The following is a 19,019-nucleotide window of genomic DNA, read 5'->3' on the forward strand; positions in this document are numbered from 1 at the left end:
AGAGAAGAGAAGAGAAGAGAAGAGAAGAGAAGAGAAGAGAAGAGAAGAGAAGAGAAGAACAGGATACAGAGACAGGAGAGAAGACAGGGAGACAGGAGAGAGATGATGATGATGATGATGAGAGAGATAGGTAGGTAGAAATAGGAAAATATAGAAATTGATAGGTAAATAATAGATATGGATAGGTAAGTAGACAGATGGAGGTGGAGAAATAAGTAGACAGACAGACATAATTTATTAAGCACTTACTATGTGTTAGGCTCTGTGCTAATTGGTGGGAATACAAGTATAAACCACAAGAGAAGTAGTCCCTCCCCTCAAGGAGCTTACACTCGAATCGGGAAGACAGCACAGAGGGACGTTGGAATGGGGGAAGGGTGGCTGGGAGAGAGGAAAGGTGCCCTCTCAAGAGATAAAGTGGAAAAGTGCAGAAGGTCGGGATGGTCCTGGGCAGAGACTCCCCAACCAGAGGAAGAGGCGAGAGGGACGGAGGCAAGATTAAGAGACTGCTTTTTCCTGGGTCATGCCAGGAGTAAGTGTCAGAGACCAGATTTGAATTTAGGTCTTTAGCTGCCAAATCCAGCACTCTCTCCAGTATACTATACCCACTGCCTTCTAAAGATAAAGATAATGCTTGGGACGGTACTTTGCAGACGTCAAAGGAGTATGTGTCTGTGATTATTATTACTGTATCATTGGGACAGATATTTGAGGGCCCATTTACTATGCCACATTCGGACCTTCTGAAGAGGGAGGGTTGCTGATATGGAGACCTCAGCTAACTTTTCAGCAGACCAACCTTTCATCCCTGTCGCCCCTGCTAGGTCTCCCACTTCTCTGCCTGTTTTTTGAGTTGCCTTTGAAGGGATGGGCTAAGTGACAGTTTAATTCAGGAGGCTACTATCACATCTCTGCTAGGGCTGGGTGCCAGGCACTGTGCCCAGGACATGTCCCAAAGAGCAGGAGGAGAGATCTGTGCTTATCCCAGGGAGTGAAGTATCCAGGAGATTTACACTGTATCCAGGAGTCTGACTAAAAACAGCTAGACAGTGACCTCCAAAGCTCTGAGTTCGGATCTGATTTCAGCCACTCCTAGGACTTTTGTCTTGATCTCAATCCCTGCATCTTTCAAAGATCAAGGCCCTGTGCTCCGCTTGGGATGAAATAGAGCTATGGAATGAGGACTGGATCTGGAGGTAGAGGGACAAGATTCAGATCCTGGTGATGTAAGGCAAATCATTTTGCTTTCAATTTCAGTTTCTTTCTCTGTAAAAATCTCAGATGCAGGCCAGAGTCCCTTCCAACTCTAAATCCTGTAATTCTATGGAAAAATCAAATCACAGCATTATCAAGTTAGAAGAGAGAAGGACCCTGGATGTCATTTAGTCCCATTTTACAGATGAAGAAACTGAGACCCAGCGAGGCAAAGTCTCATAGTCACCAGCAATGGAAGTTGGATGTGGCATTCGAGCCGAGGTCTTCTCAGAAGTTCCTTCTACACCATTAGTAACCAGCTCATTTTACAGATGAAGACCCTGGGGCCGTGCGAGGTGAGAGGGCACAGGAGCAGCACCGTATAAGGGAAAGCATCCTGGATTTGGATTTGGAGGACCTGCGTTCAGAGCTGATTTTTGCCAGTTACTATCCATGAAATCTTGAACAAGTCACTTAATCTGGGTCCTTAATTTCCTTATCTAGATACTACCACATCTAGAATCTGGACTAAGTGAACCTTTCCAGCCTCTTCCATTTCTAAATCTATAATCCTATGATTTGATTGACAGTCAACAGGCAAAGTCAGGATTTGAACCCAGGTCCTCTGATGCTGAATCCAGGACTCTGTCCTCTATCCCAGGCTGAATCTTCTGTCTGTCTCTCTGTGTCTTTGTCCCAGAGGACCTTACCTCGACGGGTTTCTTGAGAGCCTGTTTGTAGCGATAGATGAAATGTGAGACCTGGTTTTTGGAAAGAGCCAATCTGTCCTCAGGCACACCTCCGTCATTGGCTCCGAGACTGATGCCATAAACAAAAGTCAACTTGTGAAGGTGGCAGGCCAGCAGAGGCTCACAGGCCTTTAATTAGCTGGCCTTATTTTTAAGTTAATGTGAATAGGCAGCCAACTGGTATAGTGAGAAAGAATGATGGAGGCTTTTGGAACTGAGTTCAGATCTGACCTCAGATGCTACCTGTGTGACCCTGGGCAAGCCAATTAATAGTCAACAAACATTTATTAAACACCTCCTGTGTGCCAGGCACTGGGCCAAAAGTCAGGCCCTGCTCGTGAGCTCACAGCTAGATGCGAGAGATAACGTGCAAACAACTACATATATACGAGCCATGTACAGGATAAATGGGAGATAATCAACAGGGAGAAAACATTAGGATCTTTCAGCCTCCTTTCCTTCTCTGTAAAATGGGAGTTATGATAGCACCTATTTCACAGGGCTGCTGTAATGATCAAATGGAATGTTATTTGTAATTATTTAAAACCCTGCAAAGATGTTAGCTGTTATTACTACTGTTTAGAGATAATAAGGTTTGGGATGATTTTCCCTGCCAAACTCTTACTAGAAAAATGATCCAAGGATAGGAAAACACATTTTACAAGAAATGAAACACACATTGGAAATAGTAACCTGAAAGTGGGTTCTTCCTGTACACAAAATGAAGCAGTAAAGAGCTAGAAGGTGCCAGAGGCAAGATTCGAATACTGATTTCAAATCGAAAGTTCTTCCCATTATCCCATACTGCCTTTTTGTGAGAAAACCACTCTGGCCAATCAAATTAGGAAAAATAAATAAATAAACAAACAAACAAATAAATGAGTGAGTGAGTGAATGAAGGAATAAATAAATAAAGTTGAAAAATAATTAAAAGTGACAAAATTCTATGTTGGTGGGTCTGCTATAAAACAGGTACAACTCACTGGACTAGCAGCTTTGGACTCCAAAGACCTAGGTTTGAATGTGAGCTCTACCACTGGTCACTCCTGTGACCTTAGACAGGAGGACCCTTCTCTACAGGTCATAATTTCCTCAATGTAACATGAAGGGGTTGAACTAAATGTCTTCTAAAGTCCTTGCTGACTCTGGCATTCGATGTTCTAAGATTTCACCTCTAAATCCTACAACATTCAATCTTCCATCTCCATGCCTTTTCACTGGCCATCCCCCATGCCTCGAATGCCCATTGTCGCTTGGGTCTCCTGGCTTCCTTCAAAGACTCAGCTGAAATCCCACCTTCTTCAGGAGGCCTTTCCTAGTTTCTCGCAGCTGCCAGTGTTTTCCCTCTCTGTGATCACCTCTCGCCTGATCTGTATATATCTTAATATGTGTACATAGTTATTTCCTTGTTTTCTCCCCTTTAGAGTATCAGCTCCTTGAGGTCAGGGGCTGTTTTTACCTTTCCTAGTATCTCCAGGGTATATACTATAGTGTATATATGTTTTTGTTGTTTAGACTTTTCCATTGTGGCTTACTCTTTGTGACCTCATTTGGGGTTTTCTTGGCTGAGATACTGAAGTGGTTTTCTATTTCCTTCTCCACTTCTTTTTACAGATGATGAAAGTGAGGCAAACAGGGTTTAGTGACTTGCCCAGGGTCACACAGCTAGTAAGTATCTGAGGCCAGATTTGAACTCAGGAAGATGAGACTTCCTGAAGGTAGGTCTAGCACGCTATGGTATAGTATATAGACACTAAGTGCTCTTTAAAAAAATGGTCCTTGACTGATAAATAACTGTACTGAATTTGCAGATTAGAAGGAAGCTTTAGAAAGGGTTTTAGTTTCAACCAGCTCAAAAGAGGTAGTGTATTCACCTTATGTATTCTGAAAACAGATTAAAACTGGGCAGGGGCATAGTAAGAAGAAGAATTTTTATCCCCACTTTTCAGATTAAGAAATTGATATTCCTCCCTAGCTTCCTCCCCACAAAACACACACACACACACACACACACACACACAACATTTGTTTAAAACATTTCAAGTGGTCTGAGAAAAACTTTGTGGTCTCTTTAAGGAAAGAATAAAGTCTGTCTCCCAAATTGGAGATTATAAGAATCAGTTCCAGTAAAGCTTCTCGATATGAAGCCTGAGCTTTGATTAAGGAGATGACTCAGGAGGATGTGATTGCTGTCTCCAAGCACTGGAAGGGCCGCTATGTGGAAGAGGGATTAGCTTTGTTCCAGTTGGCCCCAAAAGGCAGGATGGGGAGCAGCCGTGGGTGGAAGCTGCAAAAAGATAGATTTAGGCTGGATGCCAGAAAACACTTCCTAATCATTTGAGCTGTTCCTCAGTGGACTGGGCTGCGTGGCCAGACGGTCACTTGTTCATGGATTCGGGGAGAGGGCATTCCTATTAAATCATAGGTTTGATGAATCGGTTTCTGGGGTTCCTTTCAGTTCTGAGGGTCTGTGAACTGTGTGAACAATTGCATGCCTACTATCTAGGGAGGAAAAAGAAATCATTCTCTGTGTTTCTCAATCTTTCATTTATTCATTAATCTTAACCAATGCCTAGCACCATGCCTGCAATATGGTGGGTGCTTAATGACGTGTTGACTTGACTTCAGTAGAGCTGGGCTTTTCTATCTCTTTTGACCCTTCTTCTTCCTCATCCTCCTTGTCTTACTGGGGCTGAAATGTGGCCATTCAGAGTATCTGAGTCTGGCTACCTGGACCCCTAATGACCTTTGTATTATTCCATAGGAGAATATCTTCATTAGCCAGCTTATGGTTCCTTTTGCATCTGTGGCTTATGTCAGAGTGAAAAAAGCATTCTCCTTGGATTCAAATCTCACCTCAGATACTTACCAGCTATGTATCCTGACACAAATCACTTTATCTGAGTCTTAGTCTCCCATTGGTAAAATAGGGGTGATGGTTGCTCCCGCTGCCTCATAAGATTGTTGTGAAGTTCAAATGGGATGATGCACGTGATGCTTTGCAAACCTCAAAGTACTCTATAAATATCTGTTGTTATTACTGCTTTTTCAGCCTCGGCTTCTTCATCTGTAAAATGGGGATAATTATGGCTCCCACCTCGTTGGCTTGTCATGAGGATCAAGTGAGATCATATGTATAAAATTCCTTGCAAACCTTAAAGCACTGTATAAATAAATGCCAGTTATTATCTGAGTTAGCTTGCCTAAGTTGCTCGTTTTCTCTAGGCTTGATTTTGCTCTGGAATCATAGACCTAGAACTAAAAGGAATCTCAGAATTGTCTGATCCAACCCCCTTATTTTACATATGAGGAAACTGAGGCCAGAGAGATTAAATGACTTACCCAGAGTAACTCAGGCAATCTGTTCAGTCATCTTTCAGTCCTGTCTGACTCTTCATGACCCCATTTGAGGTTTTCTTGGCAAAGACACTGGCATGTTCTGCCATTTCATTTTCTGGCTCACTTGATAGGTGAGGAAATGGAAGCAAACAGGATTAAGTGACCTACCCAGGGTCACACAGCTAGTAAGCATCTGTGACTGGATTTGAACTCAGGAAGATGAGTCTTCCAGATTCTAGGCCTGGCACTGTGCCATCTAGCTGCCCTAACTCAGGTAACAAGAACTGGTGTGTGTACATAGCAGTTTAAGGTTTACAAGAGTAGAATACAGTGAATTGAGAACTGACCTCCAAGGCAGAAGACTGGATTTTTATCCTGCTTCTTATTTGTGTTGGCTCAGTGTCCCAGGTGACTTTCAAAGACGGTATTATAGAGCCTTTGCCAATTTGCATTGATCGAGGGAGTTTGCAATACCGATGTCTTTGCAATACCAAGTCTTCTCGAAATTTTTTTAAGGTTTGCGAAGTGCTTTACACACATTTGTCTAATTTGGTCCTCAAAAAAATTCTGAGTCTGCTTTTACAGATCTAAGTTTTCCTATTTTATAAATGGGAAAACTGAGTCAAGAGAGGATAATCAATTTGCCCACAGTCTTATGGGTTATAAACAGAATAGCTGGGATTGGAACCCAGCACTATTTTTACCAAATAATCTCTCCATTCCTTTCTAGCTTTAAATCCTATGATTGAATCACCAGTGAGTTCTAAGTTCTCTTCTCTGCCTGGTTTTTTCCACCCTTAGGCCTCAGTGAAATCCAGTGCTCCCTGCCCGTGGAAAACAGAAGGATCTTCCTGCATGAGCTGTCTGAAGCCAGTTTTAGTGAATGCAAGTTCAGCCTCTCCTTGACTGACCTCTTCATTATCATCTTCTCGGGTGTGGCCGTGTCCATTGCCGCCATCATCTCCAGCTTCTTCCTGGCCACTGTGGTCCAATGCTTCCAGAGGTGTGCTCCCAACAAAGATACAGAGGATGAAGATGAAGAAGAGGATGATTGATGGGAGAACTCTTCGAACTTTGTGTCCAAGGACCCAAGCCAGGAGCCCATCTCAGAGAAAAGAAGGGAAAATGTTGTCTACCATCAGTGCAAGGTCAGCAAGACCTTTCTCCCTCCTCTAGACCTTGAGGTCTCAGACCCTGTTGGTGTGCCTGGGAGCCTTTGTCCTCAGGGCTTAGAAGTCAGCAGAAAGAGAGGGGCCCAAGGGAACCGTCCCTTTGTTGCCTCGATTCTGAGAAAAGCCATGCCCTGGCTTGGGTCTGCAAGGAAAGCAAAGGTCAAAGCAAGCATCCTGCCTGAGAATGAGGAGGCCCAACCAGGAAATTATAGAGGACTCATAGCCTTTGACTAGAATGATGATTTAAGTCCATTCATTTCTCACTGACCTTACTGAGGTACTGGCCATGGTGGGGTGGGACCAAAACATCCTCCACCTCCCAGCTGACAGCTTAGGGTTCAAGCCCAGGGCCAGACTGACTTCTGTGACTTTGAGTCATGAAGACCTGGGTTTGAATCCTGCCTCAGATACTTCCTAACCACATGACCTGAGGCAAGTCAGTGGACCTCCCTGAGCCTTGATTTCCTCATCTGTAAAATGGGGATGGTCACAGTACCTACCTCACAGGGTTGTTGTGAGGGTCAGAGGAGATAATGTGTGTCAAGTGCTTTGCAAACTAAAGCACTTTTATCAATGTTTGATATTATTATTATTGTTCCAGTGCTGAATAGCAGAGAGCTTGCTTTAGAAACTAGAAGATCTAGGTGCTAGCCTTGCCTCTGCTTCCTACTGACAAGGGCCTTAGTCTCTCAGCACCCCAGGCAGTCTATAAGTCTTGGGCCAGGTGGTGATCTGCACTGGATGAGAAAGTTATTTCCCAGGAGTTCCCTATAGTGATGAAATCACAAGCCTGATCCCCCCCTAAAGAAATGATTATTGTTATTTTTCTCATTGGAGGCAAGATGTAAACACATTTTTTATAAAAAATAAGCCACAAGAGCCAGTTAATGACGTGAGCTAATGGGTTAGATTCTGAAATCTAGCATTTTAAGGGGAGAACAAATGAGCTGCTGATCCCACCCAGGGAAAGGAGCCAAGTACCAGCAGTACCAGCTAATAGCTTGGGTTGGGGAGAGAAGATACAAGAGGGGATTGGATGAAGTCAGTGAAACTGTCCTCATCTATGAAGTCAATTTGTGGAACCAGGAAATGCAGGGCATCATTCCCCCAGAATAATGCCCCCCCAATGCAATCCATCAGGAAATAAGCATTCAAGTGCCTGTTATGTTCCAGGCACTGTGCTAGGCATTAGGGGTACAAATAAAAGACAAAAGACAGTCCCTGGTCTCAAGGAACTCACTGTCTTGTGAGAGAAACAACATGCAAACAAGGCCTATGAAATGGTTATGATCACAAAGGGGATGGTATGAGCATTAAGGGGGATTGGGAAAGGTTCCCTGTAGGAGGTAAAGATTTCAGCTGGGACTTCCAAGAAGGCAGGAGAGGGGGGAGCATTCCGGCCATGGGGGGCAGCCAGCACAAATGGAGAGTCCAGAGATGGAGTGTCTTGTGGGAGGAACAGCAAAGAGACCAGTGCCATTGGATCAAAGAGAAATAAGATATAAGACTGGAAGGGGAGGAGGGAGCCAAGTTACAAAGGGCTTTAGAGGCCCAACCTCCATTTTCCTGTATTGTGTCCATTTTCAAGGTCTGCCATCGTTCTTGACCATTTACCTCTTGCTTCACAAAATCTTCTAGAGATCAAGATCCTAACACCCTCAGGTTCCACAAAATCTCATGTTCTCTTGTGGTTCAAGACTGGAACGTTCTCCCAAAACTACTTCACCCATGGTTGTCAAGAAAAATGGAAGGTTCTTTGAAGGAGAGACCATGGTGGTACTTTCCCATTCATGGGATGCAATTTCTGCCTTTCAAAGAGGATATGAAAACCAAACTCGTTTTCCTAGGTCTATTGGGGAAGAAAATTATTTCAGTGAAGTTATTCTGTTACAAGCCACCAAGAGCTGGAGGGGTTATTGCCCAATTTTCTATCATGCTCTGTCTTCTACTTTTTTCTTCCCTGGTTCTCTGTCCTTTTTTTTTTCTTTCATCTACATCTTTCTCTACTCCATTCTCTAATAATAATTATGAAATTTTCACTGTATTTTAAATGTTTTCTTAATGCCTTTCATCTTGACATCACAATCATTTCCAACTCCCTCCCCCCTTCTAGGTAGAACTGTTTCCTGTGACGAAGAAAATCAATTAAGCAAAAAATATCTGATACAATCAAAATTTTAAAGATAGATCAAACCTTGATCACCTCTGGTCCAACATCCTCACTTTGGAAGTAAGGCTTGTTGAGTTGAAATAAGTTGTTCCATTCAGATAGCTTATGAATTAGCGACAGTCCTCTCTTTCAGATAATGACAGAATTGGGACTCAGTGTGAGAGGTGAGGCCAGGCAGAAGTTCACTGGAAGAAGATCTGGTGGTTTGAGTGGACCTCAAGGTCAATATGTGTCAAGAGTGTGATATGGCAGCTGAGAAACCTCATGTAATCTCAAGGAGTTTACTGAGAATGAATTGAGGGGGGAAATGTGCATAAACACTCTGAGATCCTTTAAAGGTCTATATAGATGTCAGTTTTCATCAATATCACCTCATTCCACACCAGTCTCTATATGACTTAGTAGGTCATCTTCAAGATTGGCTGTAGCTGAAAATGCATCACCCTCCTACCATCTTGGATGTAAACCTTTTGAACTTTGCAAGGTTGGTACTGGGATGGCAGATGTGGAATCCTATGATGAATCTGCCTGGCATCGCTGGCCCCACTGGCTAGTGATATATCAGCAGGCTAAAACTGACGATCAGGTATTTCTAAAAATCTCACTGGGGAGTTTTGGAAGAAACATTTATTTTTGCTTTCAATTGTAATTATTTTAAATGTTCATATGCAATTAAAGATCATATTTTTATTCCCGTTAATGAAGTCCTAGCAAAAGAGCACGGCAAAAGTCTATTGAGGAGAGAGGGAGTGTGCTGTAGTGGCCAGAGGGCTGGCTGGGAGTGAGGGAGGGCTGGGCCTCTTTCCCCCTTTTACACAGACTGGCTCTGTGACCCTGGACAAGTCACTTAACTTCTCAATTCCTCCAGGAAATGCCATACGATTATTAGATACAAAGAAGATGCATTGCTAAAAATAGTTTCTCCCTAGGGAATAAATGTGATGAAACCACAAATCTGGTCCTGAAGGAAAAATAGAGGGGGAAGGCTTAAATAACCCTGGTTCCAAGAGTCTAGATACCATAAAGGCTGTGTATCCCTCATTACCATGGAGTCACCACCAGGGTTCACCCACTAATGAAGTCTTGGCATTGTCTTTGTGGAAATTTATGGGAGAAAGTCACCAGGAGGTGTTGATTGAGTTGGGAGTGAGAGTACTGAGTTTGCCCTCCATTGTAGGACTAGGGCCCATGTGGGCAGGGGCCCGCTGGGTCTGGCATTTTGCTTCCCAACTTCTCCTCCCTACTGAGAGATGGTGATGAGGCATTCCTGCTGTGGGTGATAGGGGTGTTTGCTGTGCAGAGTAGAAAGAAGCGGGACCTAGGGAGAAAAATCTGCTGAGATGGTGAGAATGATGACTGGGGAAGTCTCCCTTTCATTGCCTTGGGCCTGCAGTGGGGATAGGAATAACTTCCATGAGCTGCCCTGGCCCCTCCAGATTCTGACTTGTGAACCCCCTCCCCACCTAGGCAGCTAGGTAATGCAGTGGATAGAGCATTGGGCCTGGAGTCAGAAAGACCCGAGTTCAAATTCTGCCTCAGTGACTAGCTGTGTTACCTTGGGCAAGTCACTTTGCCTCTGTTTGACTCAATTATAAATGGGGATAACAATATCACCATCAGTTGGTGTGAGGATTGATTCAGATAATATTTATAAAATGCTTAGCACAGTGCCTGGCACATGGGTGCTTAATGAATGTTTGTTTCCTTTTCTTCCTCCCCTGCTACCCCCACCGATATCACTGTGACAGAGACAATAGTCTAAAGTGGTGCCTAACTCTGGCTGGGGTTGTCTGTGAACTCTACGCCCCTTTCATTTCTATCATGCATTTATCTTTTACATGAAGAAAACTAAGCAGCCGTTGGCCTCGGCTGCCTGGTTCATGCTGAGGGCACAGATTACGGTCTGGGAAATGGGAGAGACCCATCCTGCTCCAGCTGAGGCTAAGGAGGTGGGCAGAGGCAGCGCCTCCTACTGGAGATCATAGACACTTTGAGGCCACTTTGCCATATTCTTCTCAACCCAGCTGGAACTGACATGGAGAGAGAAGCCAGTAACTGATGCTGAATCCGAAGCCCACACAGATTACCAAGAAGTTCCTTGAGGCGAATGCAAGCTAAGGACCCAGAAGTTTCTTTTCAATTCAATTCAATTCCATAAATACCAGTCTGGGGTATGATTTGTCCCACATGAAGTCAGAGTTAGAGAAACTCTCGAGCGAAACAGTAGAAAAGAAACCTATTTTTATTCTGAAAAACTCACGTGGAATAAATATTTGGGGAAAATGCATGATTTCATTTGAATATTTTATAGAGAAAAATAATTCTCTCATTGAGGCCCCACTCACATGGTCTGGATCCCCAGGGCTCAGGGGACACATTCAGGACCAGGCCTTTCCTTCGTTTCCAATCTTCTTTCACTTGACTCCTTTATAAGCAGCCATTCCAGCTGTGCTGGCCTAATGCTATTCCTTGCAAGTGACTCCATCTTCCATCCCCTGTGTTTGGTGCAGGGCCTGGAATATTGGCATGGCTTGATAAATGCTTGTTGACTGACTGATTGATTTGGGGAAATGATGTCTCAAGCAATCAGTTCAGAAGGCAGACTCTCCTAGCTCTGACATTCTCTGTTCTAAGGCCCTTCCAGCTCTGACATTCCATGTTCTAAGGCCCCTCCCAGCTCTCTCTGACATTCTGTGTCCTAAGGGCCCTCCCAGCTCTGACATTCTGTGTCCTAAGGGCCCTCCCAGCTCTGACATTCTGTGTTCTAAGATCCCCTCCATTTCTGACATCCTGTGATTCCTGTGATGCTAGGCAACAATTGCTATTCTATCCTGTCTCAGTGTGAACTCATTTGATGGCTCAGGATGAGACTACACAGGACTCCATTTGGGATGTCAAAAATCACTTGAAACATTTCAATCTATAAGGGGAGAAATGCCTCCCTCTCGTAGGAAGTGAGTACTTGGAGAATCTTAGCAACATCAGCATATATTGCCTTCATTTAATTAAGAAGATACCACTGTGTCTTGGCAGAAGCCAATGAAAGGAAACACGGGGCATCCCATAATGGGCCTCCGTCTTGGGTGGGCTTCAGAAAAGTAGAAAGCTTTAGGAACATTGATACAAAGAAAGGCCAAAACAACAGCCCCTTCTCTCAAGAGGATCCCATGTCAACAGGGGTGTTTTGTTGTCGGGTTGTTTTTGGTCATATCTGACTCTCCATGACCCCAGTTGGGTTTTTTGGCCGAGAAACTGACGTGGTTTGGCATCTCCTTCTCCAGCTCACTTGACGGATGAGGAAACTGAGGCAGAATTAAGTGACTTGCCCAGGGCCACACAGCTAGTGTTTGAGCCCTGGCACTTTGCATTGTGCCACTTAGCTCCCCTCCAACAGGGGAGACAGCATATAAATAATAAGAGATACCAAGAAATGTACAGAGAAGATAGAACATGACCTGAGAAGAAAGCACTAGCCGTGACAGAGGAGGGAAACAGGAAAGGTCTCCTGCAGAAGGCCGATTGATGTGAGCCTAGACAGAAGCCTGGGGACCTAAAAGGTTGGGGTGGAGTATTCTAAACCTCATTCTTTCATTTCTAGAATGCTCTACCCCTCTCCTTTTGGTTGAGGATTAGAACATTCTAGAGAATGCAACTGGTGGCTTGTTAGATAGGTGCTGGGCCTAGAGTCAGGAAGACCTGAGTTCAAATTTGACCTCAGACACTAACTGTGTGACCCTGGGCAAGTCACTTAACCATGTTAGCTTTAGTTTCCTCATCTGTCAAATGTGCTGGAGAAGGAAATGGCAAACCACCCCAGTATCTCTGCCAAAACAAACAAACAAACAAACAAAAACTCAAGGACCATGTTCATGTGCTATGGCCCACCAGGTCATGAAAACTTGGACGTGACTGAACAGTAACAATAACAATAAAGCATGGCCGTAAAAGCCATGGATTTGGGTGATGGCTTGTTTTGTTGTGTTTGAGGCCAGTAGGCCAGTATATCTGCATCATGGTGTGTGGAGGGGAAGAAAGTGTAAGGAGACAGGAAAGTTAGGAAGGGGTCAGATGAGAAGAGCTTTAGATGCCAAATATGGAGCTTTATATTTGATCCTGGAGGTCATAGGGAAGCACCAGCACTCACGGAGCTGACGTAGTAGGACTTGGGCTTTAGGAAGGTCACTTTGACAGTTCAGCAGAGGATGGATTCCAGGGAGGAAATCGCAATGGACCAAGAGGGGATGGGGGGCTGTACTATAGGGGTGGCCTTGTGAATGGAGAGAAGGGTATCAATGTGAGAGGTATTTCAAAGGCAGAAATGCTGAGATTTGGTGATGGATTGGATACATGGGATGAGTTAAGCGTCAAAGGTAACACCTAGGTTATGGTCTTGGATTACTGGAAGCATTGTGGTGCCATCAACAGTAATAGTGAGATTCATAAGATGGAAAGTTGTTTTGGGGTGTTTTTTTGAGGGAGGGGAATGTTATGAGTTTGTACACGGTCAGTGTTTCTCCTTGTATCTGGTTGTCTTTCATTCACACTTAAAATCACCAACACCACGCTTGAGTTTGTAGTTGGGGAGGGAGATTATACTAGGTTACCCATCCTCTTCTTCTAAACAAGTCTCTTGGCCTTCACTAGCCTCATTTTTTCAGAGGATTATGGAGGAGGGAACTCCAGAAGTCATGTCCTCCAACCCCTCTTATTTGAAAAATGAGGAATCTGAGGCCAGAGAGGTAAAAAAAAAAAAAAACTTGCCCAAGGTCATACATATAGCAAGTGGAATAGCCAGTATTCAAAGCCTCTGACTTCAAATTCAAATTTCACCCTGTGGCTTTTTTTGATCATCCAAACCTCCCCTCCCACCTCCAACCTATAATGACCTACATTTACTAGTTAAGCAGAAAAAAAGTCAGATGCTGTATGCAATTGGCTCTCCACAGATGCAGCCAAATGTGCCTGAATGTTGCTATTGGACAATTCTCTTGACCAAGAGGAATGAGCGCTCTTGAGGGAGGCGTATCCATCAGTATGCCGGATGACTGTGGGTCAAAGATCCGAGACCAGATTGAAAGCAAAGAAATTTACTAGCATGCTAAAAAGACTGCTGTCACCGAATAGCAGCTTTCACTTCCTGGGGTATAGAGTTGACTTTTATAACCTTTTAAGCACGGTTAGAGTGCACAGCTGATCAGCAGTTTTCTGTAGCAACTTAGGAAAGATAAATAAAGTGTTTCAAAGGAAAGGCAGCATTAGAAAAAGTGGGAGATCAACCAAAGGGGGAAAGGGAGAGCATTTGGAATGAAACAGTCTGGATTTATTATAAGAAAACATCCTGGGAGCAGTTAGGTGGCACAGTGAATAGAGCACTGGCCCTGGAGTCAGGAGGACCTGAGTTCAAATCCCGCCTCATACGCTTAACATGTACTAGCCATGTAACCTTGGGCAAGTCACTTAACTCCAATTGCCCTACCTTCCTCCCTCCAAAAAATAAAAAAGAGAGAAAAAGAAAATATCCCCTGTTCAAAGGCAGAAGACAAGAAGAAGGGGCCAAAAATTTTACAATTGTGAAAGAAGTCTTTCTAGGCAGAACTATATATCCAAGGAGAGGAAGTGGTGGTTACAATGGTCAATGAGGCCATCCATTTTAGCACGTCCTTGCATGGTTTGTTATATTTGATTTCTTATTCAACTGGGGACTTTCTAATACAAGGTCACCAGGTGATTTAGGGATTTAGTCCATCAAGATACTGCTAAATAACTATGGCTGCTATCCCGCACTCCACACACACATACATTGCATATTAGCTTTTTTTGAGGAGGGCATTATTAAGTATAAAATTGAAAAGCAAATTAGCAACATTTAATATTAAGAAAACAAAATATAATGAAGTAAATGCCATGCATTTGTAAGCCAACTGCTCTTCTAAACTCTAGAAGTCTCCCCCAGACATAGGATTATTTCTAACCCAGGAGTTCTAGGAAATCTGTAGCTTGAGACCTCTCTCAGGTTGGCAAAGAAGCATAAACAATAAATCTCTCATGGAAGCTTTTACTCATAAGTTCAGCAGGATCAGTCATCAAATGAAGACTGAGCATTTATGGTGTATATAGCCTACATTTACTTTGAACAACTAGGTGGCTCCATAGTGCACAGAGCACCCTGCCTGAAGTCAGGAAGACTCCTCTGACTTCAGACACTTAGTAACTGTGTGACCCTGGGCAAGTCACTTCACACCATTTGCCTCAGTTTCCTCATCCATAAAAAGAGCTAGAAAAGCAAATGGCCAACCACTCCAGTATTTTTGCCAAGCAAACCCCAAACGGCGTCAAGATGGGTCAGAAATGACTTGAGCAACATAGAACATATTGTATTGGCCCTGGTAGAATGTAATCAGGGACTAATCACTTTTATACCGGTATCTCCAGGGCCTCGCACAGGACTTGGTACATGTAAGCCCAAAATAGATGCTTGTTGATTCATTGATATATGAATCCCTATCTCAGCTCACCCTGTATCAGGCTAAAGCCAGAATTCAGGAAGGTCTGTGATTTCCCTGGTCTCCGCTGTCCACTTAGAACCCTTAGAACTTTTGGTCTTGGCTTGGCCATCATGTGATCTGTGCTGGGCCTGACATAAACCCATCTGCTGGCCATTTAGGCTTGATATGCAAACAAAATGAGTCACTAGGGAGTCATCCAATGGGTAATAACAGAAGAGATTGATTTGACCATAGCCAAGGAATATTCAACAGGGATAGGCGTTGAGGATAGAGGCCTCAAGTTGATCCAGCTGAGCAAAGATTCCTTTCCTCAGTTACCCATCATGGTCTGTCAGTCAAACATCAGAGCACCCCTGGAGCTCCTTGTGGCTGTGCCCAAGTGATGAGGAAATGACATAGCCTAAAGCCCCCCAATCCCAAGTTTCCTAGGTCAGCCAATTCTTAAAGTTACAATACCTTTTAAGGTTAAAATAACAAACTTTAGCTAACTTACTTAGGCGGTAGGGTTAAGAACTTATTCTTAGCGCAGTTCAGCAGTCAACCTTGGAAAAGAGGAGGTCCACCAGCCTGCTATCCTGGCATCCATCCCTTTCACTGACCTAGAGCTCCATCCCTTGCTATGGCCTTTGTCACTTCCTCATGCTGTCCCCAACCATGCCCCAATAGAGTGGAGAGGAGGGTAGAGAAAGTGAAAGGGTTCTTTAGGGCTCCCTAGAGGCAGCCAGGTAGCACAGTGGCTAAAACACTGGGCCTAGAGTCAGGAAGACCTGAATTCAAATCCAGCCTCCACTTGACCTCAGGCAAGTCACTTAACCTCTCTGTAACTCAGTTTCTTCAACTACAAAATGGGAATATTAATAATAGCACATTCCTGTCAGGGTTGTTGTGAAGATTAAATGAGATACCTGTATTTTATCATGTAACTGTTGCACCTTGGGCTTTTTCCAGTTAGAAAACTGGTTTATAACCTTTCATCGAGTAATGATCATGTGGTATAATTCTGTTCATCGCATCATCTGAAGGTAAACAGAGCAGTAACATATTCACCACTGGTATGTGGAAATCTTTCACGTACTGCAAGCTGTGAACCTGGAACTCTCAGTGTATGTGCATTGTCAGTGTATTTCCAAAGCCAACTTGCATGGTTTGTTTAAGTGTTGAAGTACAATGGTATTGTCACTCAGCCCAATGAAGAGTGGTTGGCACAAGGGGAGCAGTTGGGCAGGTGAAGCTGCCATGAATAAGTCCCGTGATATAAGAGTTGTAGCTTCCAAATTGCAATGTATATTCACAAGTATTCTATACATCCTAATCTTGCACTGAAGGCAGTTTAGTAATAAATGATTTTTAAGTGATATGAGCACAAATTTTTTTAAAAAGCTTCACATAATGGCCGCACCCCACTTTTTTTGCAAAAAATGGGCATAAAATCTGTCATGATTATTGGTGAAATATGGTCACATTTGTAAAGCACTTAGGCAACAGGCCCTGGTGCATAGTAGGTATTACTAAATGTTTCTTCCTTTCACCCCTTCCTCTCTGCTCCTTGCCAACTTTAAAGAGGATTATCAATGTGCATTATTGTATGTGTCTAGCACAGTTCTAAGGGTCATGAGGTCAAAAGAAATACAGGTAAACCCTATTTAGGAACATTTTACCAACACTCAGACAGGAAAGGGAGGCAGTCTTCATAAGGTGCAAACAGTACAAGTCTGGTATCCCCTCTACTTCCCATTGGATATGAAAGAGATATGGTCCCTAACCTCAGGGAGCTACCAACCTGAGGGATAGTGTTTGCTCCTATTTTATTCAGGCGTTCAAGTTTATAAAGCATTTGTTCTATTGATTTCATTTCCTGCTCAGAACAACACTGTGAGGAAGGTGCTATTATTATCTTCAATTTACAAATGAAGAGACTAAGATTCAGAGAGGTTCACTGATTTGTGCAGAATAAGTAGCTGATTGAAATTCAGATCTTCCTAATGACAAGTCCAGGGCTCAGTCCATTATGAGCCACCTCTGGCAAAGCAGCAGAAGTGTGAGGTGTAGTCCAGGCCATGCCTGGGCCAGAATTCACTGCACTTGATTTTTTTTTTACAACTTTTTATTCACTGAAACAGTTCTGCAAACCTTCATTTTGTCTGATGATATGAGAGGGAGATGGCCATCAAGAAGTCTGTTGGGAAGGTTTAATGCTAAAGGGAGTATTTTTCAACCTCTGGCCAACTGGTGAACTTTTGAGACGTTGGAATCCAATAAGGGTCGCAGATTTAGAACTAGGAGGGATTCTAGAGAGCCAAGGTCCAAAAGAATATTGGCCTGGGGGGGTGGCTAGGTGGCACAGTGAATAGAGCACTGGCCCTGAAGTCAGGAGGACCTGAGTTCAAATCCGGCCTCAGACACTTAACACTTACTAGCTGTGAGACCTTGGTCAAGTCACTTAACCCCAACTTCCCTGCCTTCCCCCCTCCAAAAAGCAAGAAGAAGAAGAAGAAGAAGAAGAAGAAGAAGAAGAAGAAGAAGAAGCACTACTACTCAGGCTCTAAGCACCTACTCTGCTCTAGGCACTAGGCTAAGTGCTTAACAAATATTACCTCATTTGATCCTCACAACAACCCTGGGAGGTGGGGGCTATTATTATCAGATAAGAAAACTGAGATAGACAGAGGTCAAGTGATTTACTCAAAGTCACACAGCTAGTAAGTACATTAGGTCACATTCGAACTCATATCTTCTTACTGCAGTACAGGCCCAGTTCTCTACTCACTGCACCACCTAGCTGGGTATTTAAGCAGTTATGATGGGCTCAGATTTTCAAGGAAAGAGGAGAATGAAAGATGGTTGTCTCCTGGGAGCTGTCTAATTGCTTCCCCATTAATCAAGCAACTATTATTTATTAAGCACCTACGATGTGCCAAGCACTGTCCTCCAAGACCTTACTTCGTATTAGAGAAGGTAATCTGTCTATTTGTGTCTGCCTGTCTGTCTGTATACCCAAGACACATACAAAGTGGACACAAGGTAACCTTAGAAGGGTTTACTTTTGATGAATTCTGGTAGCAGGTAGTAGTTGCCTCTCCCTTTTAGGAAGCCCAAGAGACTTTTTTCTAGACCTAATAGGACAGAGATATCAGGAGAAGAGTGAAGCAAAGCAAAGGACTTGAAACTCTTTGTGGCTAGTGCCTGAAGATACTCCCAGAGAGGCTTCAAGGGCCCTGTATCAGTCAAGTTCCTCATAGAATCATAGATTTAGAATTGGAAGAGACCAATAGCATCACAGGTCCCTAGACCTGCAGTGGAAATAGGATCTCAAAGCCCATCTAAGTCCAAACCCCTCCTTTGACAGATGAGGAAACCAAAGCCAACAGAGAGGAAGTGACTTGTGTCCAAGATCACAAAGTTATAGGTATAGGTATAGGTATAACTCCAAGTCATCTAATTCCAAATCTAGTCCTTTCTTTATGACATCAGATGCCTCTCATTGCATCTCTAGGAAAGGCTCCCTCATGGCACTGAATTTCCACCATTTTATAATTCAAAAGTCTAACTTCACATGCTACAAATGTATAAGTAGAAAACCCCTTTTTCCTCAGCTCCTAATGAGGAACAATGAACTGAACTTTCTGGTTAGTTCCTACCCTGGGAAGCAAGAGAGAGAAAGACCAATGTCAGCCTCCAGAGTATTCCCACTTTGATATGGCCTTATTTCAGAGATCTAATGGGAGGTGCATCGTATGGCTGTGTTAAGATTGTCGCTCCGGGGTGACCTTGAATAAGTCACTTAAGCCCAATTGCCTTGCCTTTCCCCCTCAAAAAAAAAAAAAACCATAGCTGTGGAACTGGACAGGGCCTGAGAAGCTACAGTGAGGAGTGTGGGCTCTTCATCCTA

At 43.6% G+C, this 19,019-nt stretch overlaps 1 protein-coding gene and 1 long non-coding RNA gene across 2 annotated transcripts in view; one reads left to right on the plus strand and one right to left on the minus strand.

Annotated features, from left to right (window-relative positions):
• The window catches only part of LRRC38 (leucine rich repeat containing 38), a 49,140-nt gene extending 39,820 nt beyond the window's left edge, over positions 1–9,320 (plus strand). Inside the window, exon 2 of the mRNA XM_069078296.1 lies at positions 6,084–9,320. Within this exon, the coding sequence (XP_068934397.1) occupies positions 6,084–6,337 (254 nt within the window). The 3' untranslated portion in view covers positions 6,338–9,320. The remainder of the gene's footprint in view (positions 1–6,083) is intronic.
• The window catches only part of LOC138153886 (uncharacterized), a 49,318-nt gene that overhangs the window by 5,573 nt on the left and 24,726 nt on the right, over positions 1–19,019 (minus strand). The gene's annotated exons all lie outside the window — the stretch shown is intronic.

Source organism: Petaurus breviceps, unplaced genomic scaffold (assembly GCF_028583685.1).
Source record: "Petaurus breviceps papuanus isolate PSGF00001 unplaced genomic scaffold, PetGlider_PUasm1.0 91041, whole genome shotgun sequence".
Classification (NCBI taxonomy): Eukaryota; Metazoa; Chordata; class Mammalia; order Diprotodontia; family Petauridae; genus Petaurus; species Petaurus breviceps.